Source organism: Charadrius vociferus, unplaced genomic scaffold, assembly GCF_000708025.1.
Source record: "Charadrius vociferus isolate BGI_N301 unplaced genomic scaffold, ASM70802v2 scaffold819, whole genome shotgun sequence".
NCBI lineage: Eukaryota > Metazoa > Chordata > Aves > Charadriiformes > Charadriidae > Charadrius > Charadrius vociferus.
Genome location: NW_009650062.1, coordinates 695667 through 708678, shown reverse-complemented (window position 1 = coordinate 708678; position 13012 = coordinate 695667). Strand labels below are relative to the sequence as shown.

General features: G+C 56.7%; 1 protein-coding gene across 4 annotated transcripts in view; it reads left to right on the top strand.

Annotated features, from left to right (window-relative positions):
- Window positions 1-123: 123 nt before the first annotated feature.
- Window positions 124-13012, top strand: part of KCNC4 (potassium voltage-gated channel, Shaw-related subfamily, member 4) — a 23334-nt gene continuing 10445 nt past the window's right edge. For 2 of the 4 annotated variants that reach the window (XM_009891727.1, XM_009891725.1), the window contains exons 1-3: window positions 124-774; window positions 5914-6850; window positions 8347-8532. In XM_009891727.1, the coding sequence (XP_009890029.1) occupies window positions 124-774; window positions 5914-6850; window positions 8347-8532 (1774 nt within the window). Of the gene's footprint in view, window positions 775-5913; window positions 6851-7615; window positions 7653-8346; window positions 8533-13012 lie in introns of all 4 variants that reach the window. The other 2 variants (XM_009891726.1, XM_009891728.1) reach the window with 2 other exon arrangements.

The following is a 13012-nucleotide window of genomic DNA, read 5'->3' as shown; positions in this document are numbered from 1 at the left end:
TGAGCCCCCCCCTTTTCCCCTCCCCAGTCCCATCTCTGCCCCCCTCTCCCGCCTCCGCCGACCCCCAGCTCCTCGCCCGGAGGAAGGGTGCGCGTAGCGTGCATCTCCCATCCACCGAAATCTATGATCAGCTCGGTGTGTGTCTCCTCCTACCGTGGACGCAAGTCTGGGAACAAACCACCCTCCAAAACATGCCTGAAGGAAGAGATGGGCAAAGGGGAAGAGTCGGACAAGATCACCATCAATGTAGGTGGTACCCGGCATGAGACCTACAAAAGCACCCTACGGACTTTGCCGGGCACCCGCCTGGCCTGGCTGGCTGACCCCGATGCCCAGAGCAACTTTGACTTTGATGGCAAAAGCAATGAGTTTTTCTTCGACCGTCACCCCGGGATCTTCTCCTACGTGCTCAACTACTACCGTACCGGCAAGCTGCACTGCCCCGCGGACATCTGCGGACCCCTCTTCGAGGAGGAGCTCACCTACTGGGGCATCGATGAGACGGATGTGGAGCCCTGTTGTTGGATGACCTACCGCCAACATCGCGATGCCGAAGAGGCCCTGGACATCTTCGAGAGTCCCGAACCCGGTGGAGGGGCCGGTGGAGAGGAGCCTGAAGAGGAAGGGGGTAGGGAGATGGCTCTTCAACGCCTGGGCATGGATGACAGGCCACCGGGGGCGGCGGGGGCTGCCGGAGGGGGTGGCTGCTGTCGGAATTGGCAGCCCAAGATGTGGGCGCTCTTTGAGGATCCCTACTCATCCAAAGCGGCAAGGGTAAGCTCCCGAAACGCACCAGTGGGGAGGTGGGATGGGGCCATGCTGGGGTTATGTCTTCATCTCCCCATCCCTGTGGGTGAGATGGATTCTCCTGGAGGGTTACGTGGGCCCCTCGTAGCCATCCCTCTCCTACCATGGGGCACGTTGGCCATCTCCCATCCTATGGGAAGTCTCTTCCATCATCTCCCCATCCCCTCCCATTGCATCATGTCTCGGGGAGCTGAGCTGGAACCAGGGGCAAGCCCGTTCCCTGCCCCCTTTGCACCCTTGGGTGCTGCCCGGGCACCCCCATGGCACACGGAGGTGAGGGATTGTCAGGGAGAATCCTTGGCAGGGCTGAGTCCTGGGCGAGTTTCAGGATGCTCTAGGACAGGCAGGACCTCTTGGGTTCTTCTCACTGGGTTGTGTGCATGTCCACACCAAACCCCACGTTTAGCGGCCCAGGGGTGGAGCGGAGGGACAGGGCTGGGACCCGCTGGCACCCAGATCGGGTCCTGAAGCAAATGGGATCCTCTTGGTTGTCCCCAAGGGGCTCACGCTCCTCTTCCACGGCAGCAGTCCCAAAGGACGCCCGGTGCGTCTGCGCCAGCACCCGTCCCTGCGCCCTGCAAGCGCCCTCATCCCCGCAGCCCTGTCCCCCACCGTCGCCGCGTCGATGCTGCCCACGCGCAGCATACGGTCCCCATCAGCACGTGCGAGCGCAGGCTCAGCCACGGCTAACGCACACCCTCCCCAACCCCCTTCATCCACCCACGTCCCTGGGGACCTGTTACACCACATACATACACACACACACACACGCGCGCGCGTGCGCACATGCACGCGCTGACAACCCCCCCTTGCACACGCAGACGATCCCCACCCACAGCCACCCACATGCCCAGGACGTATCCCCCATAACCGGGCGCATCTTTGGGGTCCCAGTTTGTCTCGGGCACTATTCGACACACACGTCTCCTCTCCCCGCTCCTCTCAGATCATCCCCAAAGCGCTGCCCACCGACCCCCCGACCCCCCACCCACGCCGATCCATCCCCATCCGCTCCCATCCCCGTGTGTGTGTCCCCCGTGTTGTGCCCAGCTTATAAACCTGCCGCACACACACACACACACACACACACAGAGATTTGGGATCTAAATGAATTCTGGATGCATTTAGAGGTGTAAAAAAACTCCATCAATGGTAAGAAATCCTGCAGGCATTTCACACCCACCCGCAGCGCACGGGGCAGGGGGTCAGTTTGTCAAGGCGGTGTTTTTGCAGCTAACGTAAGAGCAACACACGCACACAGGCAGAGGACGCTTGGGCAGCGAGAGCTTTCCTCGTTTTGAGAGGGGTACCCGCTCCTATGCCCATCTCTTGAGAGCTCGTCGCATCCGAGAGATGCTCCGTGTGGCGCAAAGCTCCAAATTTAAAAAAAAAAAAACCACAAAAAAACCCCAAACAACAAAACACCCAAGCAACATAAACCCAAGCAGAATAATTCAACTCGGATTTTTCACGTCGTCGTTGGGTTCTGAGCTGCTCTCGGAAAGGCATTTGCTGAACAGAAGCGGGAGGAGAGTGTCGGAGGGAGCAGAGATGGCTGCGGTGTGAGCCCTGACTGGGTTGGAGTGGGACCAGTCTGCGCTGGGAGCTCCCCGCTTCCTTCTTACCGCTCTAAGATAAAGCTTAGCACTGCCCCGGGGAGGGTCACCCTCCAGCGGTAACGCTCAAAGGCTCTTCTGGGTCCTATTTTCCGCTCTAAAATATCAATACGGTTTTGCAATGGCTTAGGAGAACTGCTTTGGCAGAAGGGGAAACTGAGGCACGGAACGGTGCGACCAAACTGAGGGAGCTCAACCTCCCCAGCGCACCCAGTTAATGCAGGGAACTGGTTTGGAGTCACCACCCGGCGCTCAGTCGCTCCGGGACCTGTGAGCATCTCTGCGGGTGCAGCATTCGTGGTGCTGCCCTGGTGGTTTTGGGGTGGCTGAAGCAGGATTTCTTTAATACTGCCCCGTTTCGGGGTCTCCTCCTTCCTTTCCAGACCCAAAAGAGTGCCACCAGCCGCCGCCGCCGTGGGCCTGGGGATGCTCCGGAGCATCTGGTCCGGCAACGGCTCACCAAACCTTGGCAGCAGCGGGAAGGAGAGCGCTCCCAGGTTGTGCGAGCGAAACCTCTCCCTCGAGCGTGCGGCGGTGGTGACTAAGAGTCTCGGGGGCCGAATTTCTCCGGTCCTCGCTCCTCCTCGCCCGCGGAGCAGCCCCTCGGGCCCTGACTCACTCGGCTCCTGCCTATTTCCAACTATCCCTCCTTCCAGCACTTCTCTCTCCCGGCACCTCCTGAGCCGGCGACCGCCTGAGCGCGGGGTTAGAAATTCCCTCCCCGAAGCGTCGATGCCCGCTGGCTCCTGCGTCCCCTCCCGTCCCAGGGCAAATTTGGTCCCTAGCGTAACTGCTGTCCCAGCTGGAGCATAAAACTCTTTTTCTCCCCGCGGGAAACCGCCCTGGTTGGGATTTTACCTCGAATTCCAAACTCTGCTCACTCCCAGCGCCTCATTTTTCCCTTTGCAGCCCAACTTCTGGGGAACTTCCAGAACTTCCATTGGGATTTCCAGGCTAGTGACCCCTCCGTAGGGTCATGAGGCATTTTGGGAACACCCATCCCAAGCCGTTGAGCGCACATTGAGACCATGTAGATCATTGGCAGGGTCCGGGGGACTCATTTTGGGGGGGCTTTTGGGGGCTGTATTGGTGGCCACTGGGTACCTACATAGCTTTTATTTTATTTTTAAGACAGTTTGGGGAAAAACCTTCAGCTTGGAGCAGAGGCCAAAGCCCAGATAAGACATCTCAGGTCAGATCTTCGGCTGACACAAAACTGGGGGGGGATGGGTTTTGTGTTTGGGGGAGTGTGGGGGGGGGGGGGGGGATGTTTGGCACCAGCTGTGAACCTGACTCCTATTTTTAGAGGTTGCTTTTGCTCCTGGGGCTAAATCAGATCTCACCTCCATGGCTGGTACAGCGGGGCTGCTGCGTCTCACTCTCTTCCTTGGTAATTTATTTTTTTTTCTTCCTACTTTGCTTTGAATCCAAGTTTTTAATCTTCAGGTTTTCCTGAGATTCCCCATAGGGGATACTCCCAGTCCTGGGACCGTTCATGGGCAACCGCTGACCCTTCGGGAGCAAGGAGGGGGCAAAAGGATCTCTCCGATACATCCAAACCCCAAACCTCCCAGTTGGGAATGGTGCAAACATCTCATCCGGGTTTTTTTTTTTTTGGGGGGGGGGGAATGAAGGTGGGGGAGAACTCTTTGAATTAGTCCTCTCAAAGTTCTCTTTTCATGTGTGTGCCCAGTGGAGGTTTGCTCCGTTCCTCCTGTGGGGAAACTCAGCCTTCAGCTGAAAAGCGGATTATTTTGGCCATGCCGGCGATGTGTAGACACACTTGCCCGGTTAAACCGGCTCTGCTTTAAGATCCCACTTTTTTTTTTAATTTATTTATTGGGTTTGCTTCCCAGATTGCATGCAGCCGATCGGCGAGGGCTGCCTGCGGAGCCGCCCCCAGCGGAGCAGCATCACGGTGTGGTCCAGCATGGTCTGGTCTGGAGGGGTGGTCTGGTCTGGTCTGGTCTGGATGGGCATCTCAGCCCATCCCCGAGGAGGTGTCTATCCCTGGGGAGGGGGAAAAATCATCTTCCAGAGGTTTCCCTGTCAATTAAAGCCTGGCTTAAACTTCACACCTAACTTTTGGAGGGCTGCTGCGCTCTCTGTGCTGGCCCCACAGGGGTTTGCCCTTGGGGACATCCCTCAAGGATGCTCTCGGCAGGCTCAGGGCTGTCGGCACGTTATCGCCGGTGTGCGGGGCCGGGTTTTTCTCAAGCGTGACTCAGGCTGTCTCTGCTGCTGATTCACTCCAGCCGAGGACCCGGGCTGTCGTCTCCAGCAGGCTCACGGCGCGGCTGCGCTCGGCTGGGTTCCACAGCGAAAGGTCGCATCCTGCTCAGTGCGGGCAAGGTGCGTTAGCAGCAAAGGGATGCTGCAGCAGGATTTACTCCCAGAAAGCCAAACCCGCTGAGATTTTGTGCTGGAGGAAGGGAGAAGAAGAGCTTTTCTGCTCTGAGGCTTTTTTTTTTTCTTTCGGGGGCTCTTGGAAACAGATGCTCTGGGTAATGGACTCATCATGAGCTCATCCTGTCGGGGAGGAGGGCTGAGCAGGATTGATGGGGGGACGACGACGAAGTGTTATCTTTCTGCCACTGCCTGCGATTGCCACTGCATGCTGCCGGCCCCTCCTCGCTCAAATGCGAGGCGAAGCGGCTGCGTGCCCTGGGGAGGAGGTGGCGGTGTGGTGGGGATAAAGGTCCCACTGGTCAGGCAGAGGGGAGAAATGGGAGCATCTGGGTGTCACCAGGTCCAGGCATCAGTGGGATGCTGAGCTCTGCCTGCTCTTCTCCTTGTCCTGCCCTCCCAGCCCTGCACCGTTCGTGGGCACATCATCCACCACTGACCCTTAGGGAGCAAGGAGGGGGTAAAAGGACATCTCTGATACATCCAAACCCCAGACCTCCCAGTCATGAATGGTGCAAACATCTCATCTGGGTTTTTTTTTGGGGGGGGAAGAAGAGGGGAGAAAACTCTGAATTAGTCCTCTCAAAGTTCTCTTTTCATGTGTGTGCCCAGAGGAGGCTTGCTCCATACCCAGGCTGGTGCAGGTCTCTGTTCATCCCATCATCACTGTCATCTCCAGCACATCTCCAGCCACAGCTGGAGCCCAGCACACCTTCCTCTGTATGTATCCTAGCACCTGGAGAAAGGTTCTGGACTGATGGCCCCACACACTCAGGTTTGCCGTCAACTCATGGGACAGGTCTAGGGAACCCTCCCTGTTCTCCATCTTCCTGTCTCGGGGAAGTGGGTGGCAGGAGCGGAGCTCCTGGGGTGTTTTGAGCCTGTTCCACTCATTTTTGTCGCATGAGAACGTCTCCTGTCCGTGCTATTGCTATTGACTAGCAGCGATTAGAAGAGATGTACCAAAGGCAGGTGACACCAGAAGCATGCCAAGGTCGTTGTCATGGTGCTTCATAAAATTACTGCTCTCCTCCACCAGTTGACCCAAATCAGCTAATGGCCTGGGTAATTTCTACTTTGGCAGGTAGTTGCTTTTGCCTCGCTTTTCTTCATCCTGGTCTCCATCACAACCTTCTGTCTGGAGACGCACGAGGCTTTCAACATCGACGTCAACGTGACGGAGACCCTGGTGGTTGGCAACACCACGACGATCCTGCTGACGCATAAAGTGGAGACCGAGCCCATCCTCACCTACATCGAAGGGGTTTGCGTCCTGTGGTTTACCCTCGAGTTCCTGGTTCGCATCATCTGCTGTCCAGATAAGCTTCTCTTCGTTAAAAACCTGCTCAACATCATTGACTTCGTGGCCATCTTGCCCTTCTACCTGGAGGTAGGTCTCAGTGGCCTGTCCTCCAAAGCTGCCCGGGACGTACTGGGCTTCCTACGGGTGGTCCGTTTCGTCCGGATCCTCCGGATCTTCAAGCTGACACGGCACTTTGTGGGTCTCCGGGTGCTGGGCCACACGCTCCGGGCCAGCACCAACGAATTCCTGCTCCTCATCATCTTCCTCGCCTTGGGGGTCTTGATTTTCGCCACTATGATCTACTACGCCGAGAGGATCGGAGCCAAGACGTCCGACCCCCGCGGGAGCGACCACACTCACTTTAAGAACATCCCCATTGGGTTCTGGTGGGCTGTGGTCACGATGACCACCCTGGGCTATGGTGATATGTACCCCAAGACCTGGTCGGGCATGGTGGTGGGGGCTCTCTGCGCGTTGGCCGGGGTGCTCACCATCGCCATGCCCGTGCCCGTCATTGTCAATAACTTTGGGATGTACTATTCGTTGGCCATGGCCAAGCAGAAGCTGCCAAAGAAGAAGAAAAAGCATATACCCCGTCCGGCCCCGCTGGACTCCCCCACTTACTGCAAATCGGAAGAAAATTCCCCCCGTAACAGCACCCAGAGCGACACTTGCCCCTTGGCGGTAGAGGAGGGGGCGGCTGAGCGGAAACGGTCAGGTGAGACCTCACAAGTGGGGCAGAGGGAGGGGGGAGCACTCCAGGAGGCCTCAAGGCAGCGGTTTTCGTTCCCTGTGTCCCAGAGCCCCTCTTGGTTTGGTGGGAACTTGGTGCAGAAAGGGCTGGGGCCCTGGGGTGTCCGGGTATTGGGTGCTGTAGTGGTGGACCAGGATGCTGCAGATCACGATTCCCCCTCCAGGCAGGGAGGAGAAAGGCCGTATCCTGCTCTCCTGATGGCATAGATCAAGTCCCCATGGTGCGACTCAAGGTGCCCCTATCTAGCCCCCCTCTTCCTCACCCTGACAGAGGTAAGACCATTTGCCCAATTCCCATTTTAGCCCGGTAATGCCCTCGGGGTAGATTTTCTTTTGCTTCTTCCCACTGTAAATCAGGGTAAGTTTCACCAAAACGGATAAATCCATGGATATTCCCCGGGACTCCACCATCCCGTTCATCTTCTAGTAGATGTAGCATCCCTGCACAGCGAGGTCAACGCTGCTCCGAATCTCGCGCTCGGGCAGGAGCAAAATCAGCTCCTTGTAGGTTTGTTATTTGGTCTCATGCACTGAGCTGAAGTTTGAGGTTCGCCCAGTCTTTCCTTCAGGTCAGGGGAGGGCAATGTCCCAGCTGTGGGCAGTCCTTGGTGGACAGCACGGCTTGGGCTAAGCTTGGGGGACTGCCAGGGCCTGGCCGCGGTATCATTGCCGGCCACGGAGGCTGCTTTGCCCTTTTCGCCTTGCTCTGCTGCCAGCAGCACCTCCGGAGCAGCCGGCTTTCCGGCACAGAAACAGGAGGGACCACGGTGGGGTTGTGTCCTGCACCGACGCGGCATTCTTCTAACAGTGATGGTCCTTCACCTGTGGAGACTCGGGGAGCTCCAAAAGCTGTTTCCCCTTATTAATCTCCCTTTCCTACGTGCTTACACATCCCATCTACCCCAGGAGCCCCGGCAGCGGGGGGCCGTGAGGGTGGCTGTCCTGCCCTGGAGGAGAAGGAGGAGGAAGAGGAGGTCAACCCCATTCTTTCACCCCTCCAGGAGCTCAGGACAGACCCTCACCTGGTGCAGGAACCTCTCAGCGAAGGAACTGCAGTCAGATGACACAAACGAGCAGTTCCCCACTCACCTGAGCTGCCTGCATCTCAGCAGCCTGAGTTTTGGAGAGCCAATTCCCACCAATTAGGTGGGTGGATCTCAAAGACCAGGGGTGTTTCTTGCCTGCCTGGCTTCATGCCGTTGGGTATATAACCCTCAGCAGGAGTAAGAGCTGCTGTTTGCCGCTTGGAATTAAAATCTAGCATGGTCCTGCTCCCCTGATCGCTCTGAGTTAGCGTGTCCGGGTTGGGATCAGCACCTGAATTTGTGGGTGTCGCTTTGGGCCATCTGCAATCTGGTCTTCTGCTTCCTTGCGTGGTCTAAGCAAACCCTTCTGGCCACCCCGAGCACCTTGTCCTGTGGGTTTACTGACTGCTGATGGGTCTCTGCCGCCTTCTTGCAGACTCTAAGCAGAACGGTGAGGCCAACGTGGTGCTGTCAGATGAGGAGCAGCCGCTGTCACCGACCGATGAGGACAAGCGGCCCATGCGGCGCTCCAGCACCCGAGAAAAGAACAAGAAGTCCTCCACGTGCTTCCTGCTGGCCACGGGTGACTTCTCCTGTGCAGCGGACGGAGGCGTCCAGAAAGGTATGGCTGATGCCGGAGGTGTGAGCTGACCCGTGGGCTGGGGAGGGTGAGACGGAGGAATGAGGTGGAGGTTTGTTGCATCGATTTGAGACAGTGGTTCATCTCCATCTGCCTGCCTGGCTGTCGTTCTCTGCTCCCCAAATCCACTTGCCTTCCTGCCTCTCCATCTGCTTTATCTCCCTCCACCACGTCTTTCTGTGCTGGCTCTATCCTTTTTGTTTTCTCCTCCTGCAAGTTCTCGTCCCCCTGATTGCCACCATTCGGGGGCTGTAAGCCCATGTTGGCTGCACTGCCCTCCCCGGGGACAGGTCTGTCCCTTTGCTCCCCAGTGCTCTGACTTCTGTCTCTCCAGCTCTTCTCTATGGGCTTCAACCACCTGTCTCAGGGTGCTGTGAGGGGGACACCTCTCCTGGGGAGGTGGTGAGGTTGTGACTGAAGGTGGTCAAAAGTTTTTCAAGTAGGGAAAAAAAAAAAATAATCCACAGGTTGTTCCTTTCCTCTCCCCCTCTGATGTCTTTTGGTGGGTTCGAGCGTGGGGAGCCGTGATGTGTCAAGTTCTGCCTTGCCAAAAGCACCGGGCTGCCAGAAAGGCTGTCTCCTCGGGGTTTGGAAAGTGAGCTTGGCTAAGTGTCGAGGTTTTCTATGGGAAACTGTGGGGGAGATGAGTCAGGAAAACACAAACCTCTTCTTCCCATGACAAAACAACAGTCCTCTTCAGTCTGGTCCCTTCACACCGTCCTCCAGCCTTCTCCGCTCCATCAGCGAGCGTGCCCAGTGCCCATCTCCCAGCACCCCAGCTCCTCAGAGGGTAAATCCAGTGCCTACCTTGAGCCACAAAATCCAGCTGCACCCTCGATTGCTGGGATAATTCTTAGGGCACGGCTCAGTTTTTAAGTTCTGGAGTTTTTCTTGCGTGCCCAAGGCGGTTTGGGATGATGCAGCTGCGGAGCTGACCTACCTCTACCTCCTTGGTACCACCTAATGCCGGTTACTCAAAGGGAATGGTGTGTGTGAGCCAGGACCAGGCAGGAGATAAGATGATGTGCTACGTCTCTGAGCTGCACACCGAGACCTGGTGTTGAGGTTTTGGACACCCTCAGGGGTTTGTTGCTGTAGCACTGGTTGGGATGGTAGAGCCTGGCTGGGCTTGGCACGGAGGGAGGTGTTTTGGGGGCAAACACGTTTATTCCACTAGTAGAAGCAAATTGGTTGCTTCCTCCTGGGAAATCAAGCATTCCCTTTGACATTCCCACTCAGCACAGCCCCTTAGAAATAGGGGGAAAAAAAAAAAAAAAAAAAAAGAAAAGCTTTGCTCATCTTTGGGCAGGAGCGTACTACACAAATATTTGCTTGAAAATGCCTCGTGGTTTTTTCCTGGAAATGCCTTTTTTTTTTTTTTTCTGTGAAGTTGGTCTCTTTTCTTAAAGCCTGCTGATGCAAAGAGGTGAGGGGGCTCTAGTCCTGCTCCAGGCTCAGGGGGTTGCTGAACTGGAAGGGCTGAAGGAGGGGGATGAAAACCAGTGCTGTTCTTCATCCTTACAAGGTGGTCAAGTCAGGCATCTCTTCAACTGAAGCTTTTGAGCTTGGTCCCACTGAAGCCAGGAGAACTAGAGTACATCCAATAGCTGAGGATCCAGTGATGCTCTCCTTGGGCTTCCAAATCCCGTTACTTGGGTACAGGAGACCAAGAGATTTACTTCATGCATAGCTATTCGAAAGGGCATTTTGGTGATCTTCGTTGGTTTGTTCTGGTGTCCTTCCTGAAAATGTGCTTTATACAATTAAAAATAGATGCGTATGTGGGTCATAGATGTGTTTGTGGCTCGCTTACCTTTCTCAAATGGTCTTGCACCTGGAGAAAGGTGGATCTGGTGTCCAGAGGAGTTGGAGTGATGTGTGAGAGCTTTTGGGAAGAGGGAGCCTCAAAATCTGGGTCCTGCTTGGGCTGTTGGGGATGGACCGGTGGGATGCTGTCCTGGGAGGTCAGAGCAGATGTCTTCCCTGGTGAAATGCTCTGGTGTGGTCAGGGTTGGTGGTGACCAGAGATGATGAGAGGGGCAAAGCAGCCTCCTGCGCTCCAGCCGAAAACCGTTGGGAGCTGCAAAGGCGCCTCTTCCCTTGGTCCTGATTTATCTCCTGCTGAGGCTGTTTGTTCTGGTACTGGGATGTTGGCAGCTCTGCAAATTGAGATGAGCTTGGTTCTGAGCCCGACTCGCTGATGGCCATCTGTCAGATCCTGGGACAGGTACTGATGTCTGTACAAGCTGTGGAAATCAGGAGATGGAGCTGGTTCAGGAATATGCTGCAGATCTCAGCATCCGTCATGGTTTGAGCCCGATTCCAGCGGTTGGTCTTGTTGGGGCAGCTCACAGAGAAGAGCTACCCCTGCCCACCACCCGTTGGACCTGGGGGGGAGAAGACCGAGCTGGGTTGCAGTGGATTGCCATGTGGTGTGTGTTTCTTGGCCCTATTGCTGCTTCCAGTGGTGTCACCATCCTCCCCTGCTGCCCGGGGTGGCTCCGGACCCCTTATCTCCCTCCAGCACTTGGGTCCTGCTCAGCAGTTCCCCAAAATGTGTCCTGCTAGGGCACAGACACCTTGGCATGGGTCTGTCTTGGCATGTAAGCCCCCGTCTTCTGCTTGGATGGAGAGATATGGAGGCCAGATGGTCTAGGAAAAGGTGGCACCTGAAACCAGAGTGGGATTTCAAGAGGACCCACAGGGAATGGGGTTGGATGGAGGGAAGGGGGTGTACCCTTTGACGGCACGCTGGCATTGCAAACCTGCAATTTTTGGCTTGGTTGCCGGTACCCAGAGCATCACACAGCCGATTTTTACTCCGTTGCCTGCTTCTAGTGCAGGGCCATGACCGGCACGTGGCATGAGCGGTGTGGGATTGAGCTTGGGGATGCTCACGTGAGCATCCACCGGTGCCGCTTGGCGGGAGCGGGAGGAGCGGGGGGAGCAGGGACAAGCCCACGTTTGCACGGGGACGGGCGTGCGAGCGCGTGCGAGGCGCAGATGAGCGCCAGGCCGCCGTTATAAACAAGCACAGGCGTTCCCGGGCGATGCTGCCTGCTTGCATTACCCCGTCCCCATCTGCTGCCGGCTCAAAGCATCTGCGAGCGCGCACGTGCGCCCGGGAGCTGCGAGCGTTCGCACGTGGGGAGCACGGCATCGCCAGGTCCCGGCGGAACGCCCCCACCCCCCCGGGGGTTGCCCACTGCCCCACCACTCTGTTTATAAGATACCTCTATACGGTTCCTTGGTGACAAACCCATTTATAAAGCGCTGGCGGTGACCTCGGTTAGCACCTCTGTGAGTTGCTGGGATACCGCCTCCGTTAACGAACAGCACCGGTGGCAATTAGCGGAGCACAACCCTCCGGCGCTTTGCAGCTTGACTCCGTGGTGGCACCCGGTCTTGAGTTTGGTGGAAAACCGCAATGGCCTTGAAGGATGGAGTCCTCAGGTGCTCCCACGAGCACGGCTTGGGAATGAATTGATGGAGAAAGGGAGGTGTTGGGCTCGGGGCAGGTTTGCAGAGGGGCCCCGGGGCAATCAAGCATCTTTATGAAGTGCTGCCCCAAACTGCGATGCTTGAGACTTAATCAAACCTGGCAGCGTGATGTTGGCCCTGTTCCTACACCCGTTCCCACCCATTTCTATTCAATGATCTCCGCAAGAGGGCAAAGAGCATCCATCCCTAGAAAGCGCTCAACCACATCGGCAGGTCCTTGCATCGCCCAGGTGGCTTCCAGCAAGCCCCAACCCCGTAACACCCCACTGCCGAAAATGATGTTGTTTGGGTGCTGGATCCATCGGTGACCTCAAGCTTTCAGGGACCGGTTGCGTCTCGGCACGATCCCTCCCCACACGTGTGGCTCAGGGCGACGAGGAAATGCACGAGCTCTTCAAAAAGACCTCAGCGCTCCTGGAAAAAGAGCAAGGTTTGCTGAAGGATGAGCCCGATGCAGTTTTTTTGGGGGATTTTGGGGTGTGGTGGGGAACAGGGGCTCTTTGCATCAGCTGCTGTAGGTTTGAAACATCCCCAGCTCAGGATGGGGCTCCCCCCCCCCGTCTCTCCTCCCCGGCTCAGGGCTGCGCTCGCTTCCCTCCTCGCTCGCCGCGGGGATCCGTGCCAAAAAGTAAATAAGGAAATTGCTCTTCTCTTTGGGGCCTGATTCTGCTCTCGCTTCCACTGCGGGAACTGGGAAAGCTTTGCTGAAATCAGCAACAGGTTTAGGCAAACGGCCCTCTGTCCCCTCCACCTTTCGCTGCTTCGAAGCTCCAGGGGCCGCGTCTCTTCGGGGGGCTGAGTTACGGGAGGAGTGGAGGACTCCCGTGCCTCCCTGCCAGCTGCCGCCGTTGGGAAATGATTAGGGGGGAAAAAAAAGTCTAAAAAGGGGCTAAAAATCAGATTTAAAGGGGTGGTGCACTGGAGCCTTTTCCAGACGATGCTCCTGTCTCAGCATCCTCCT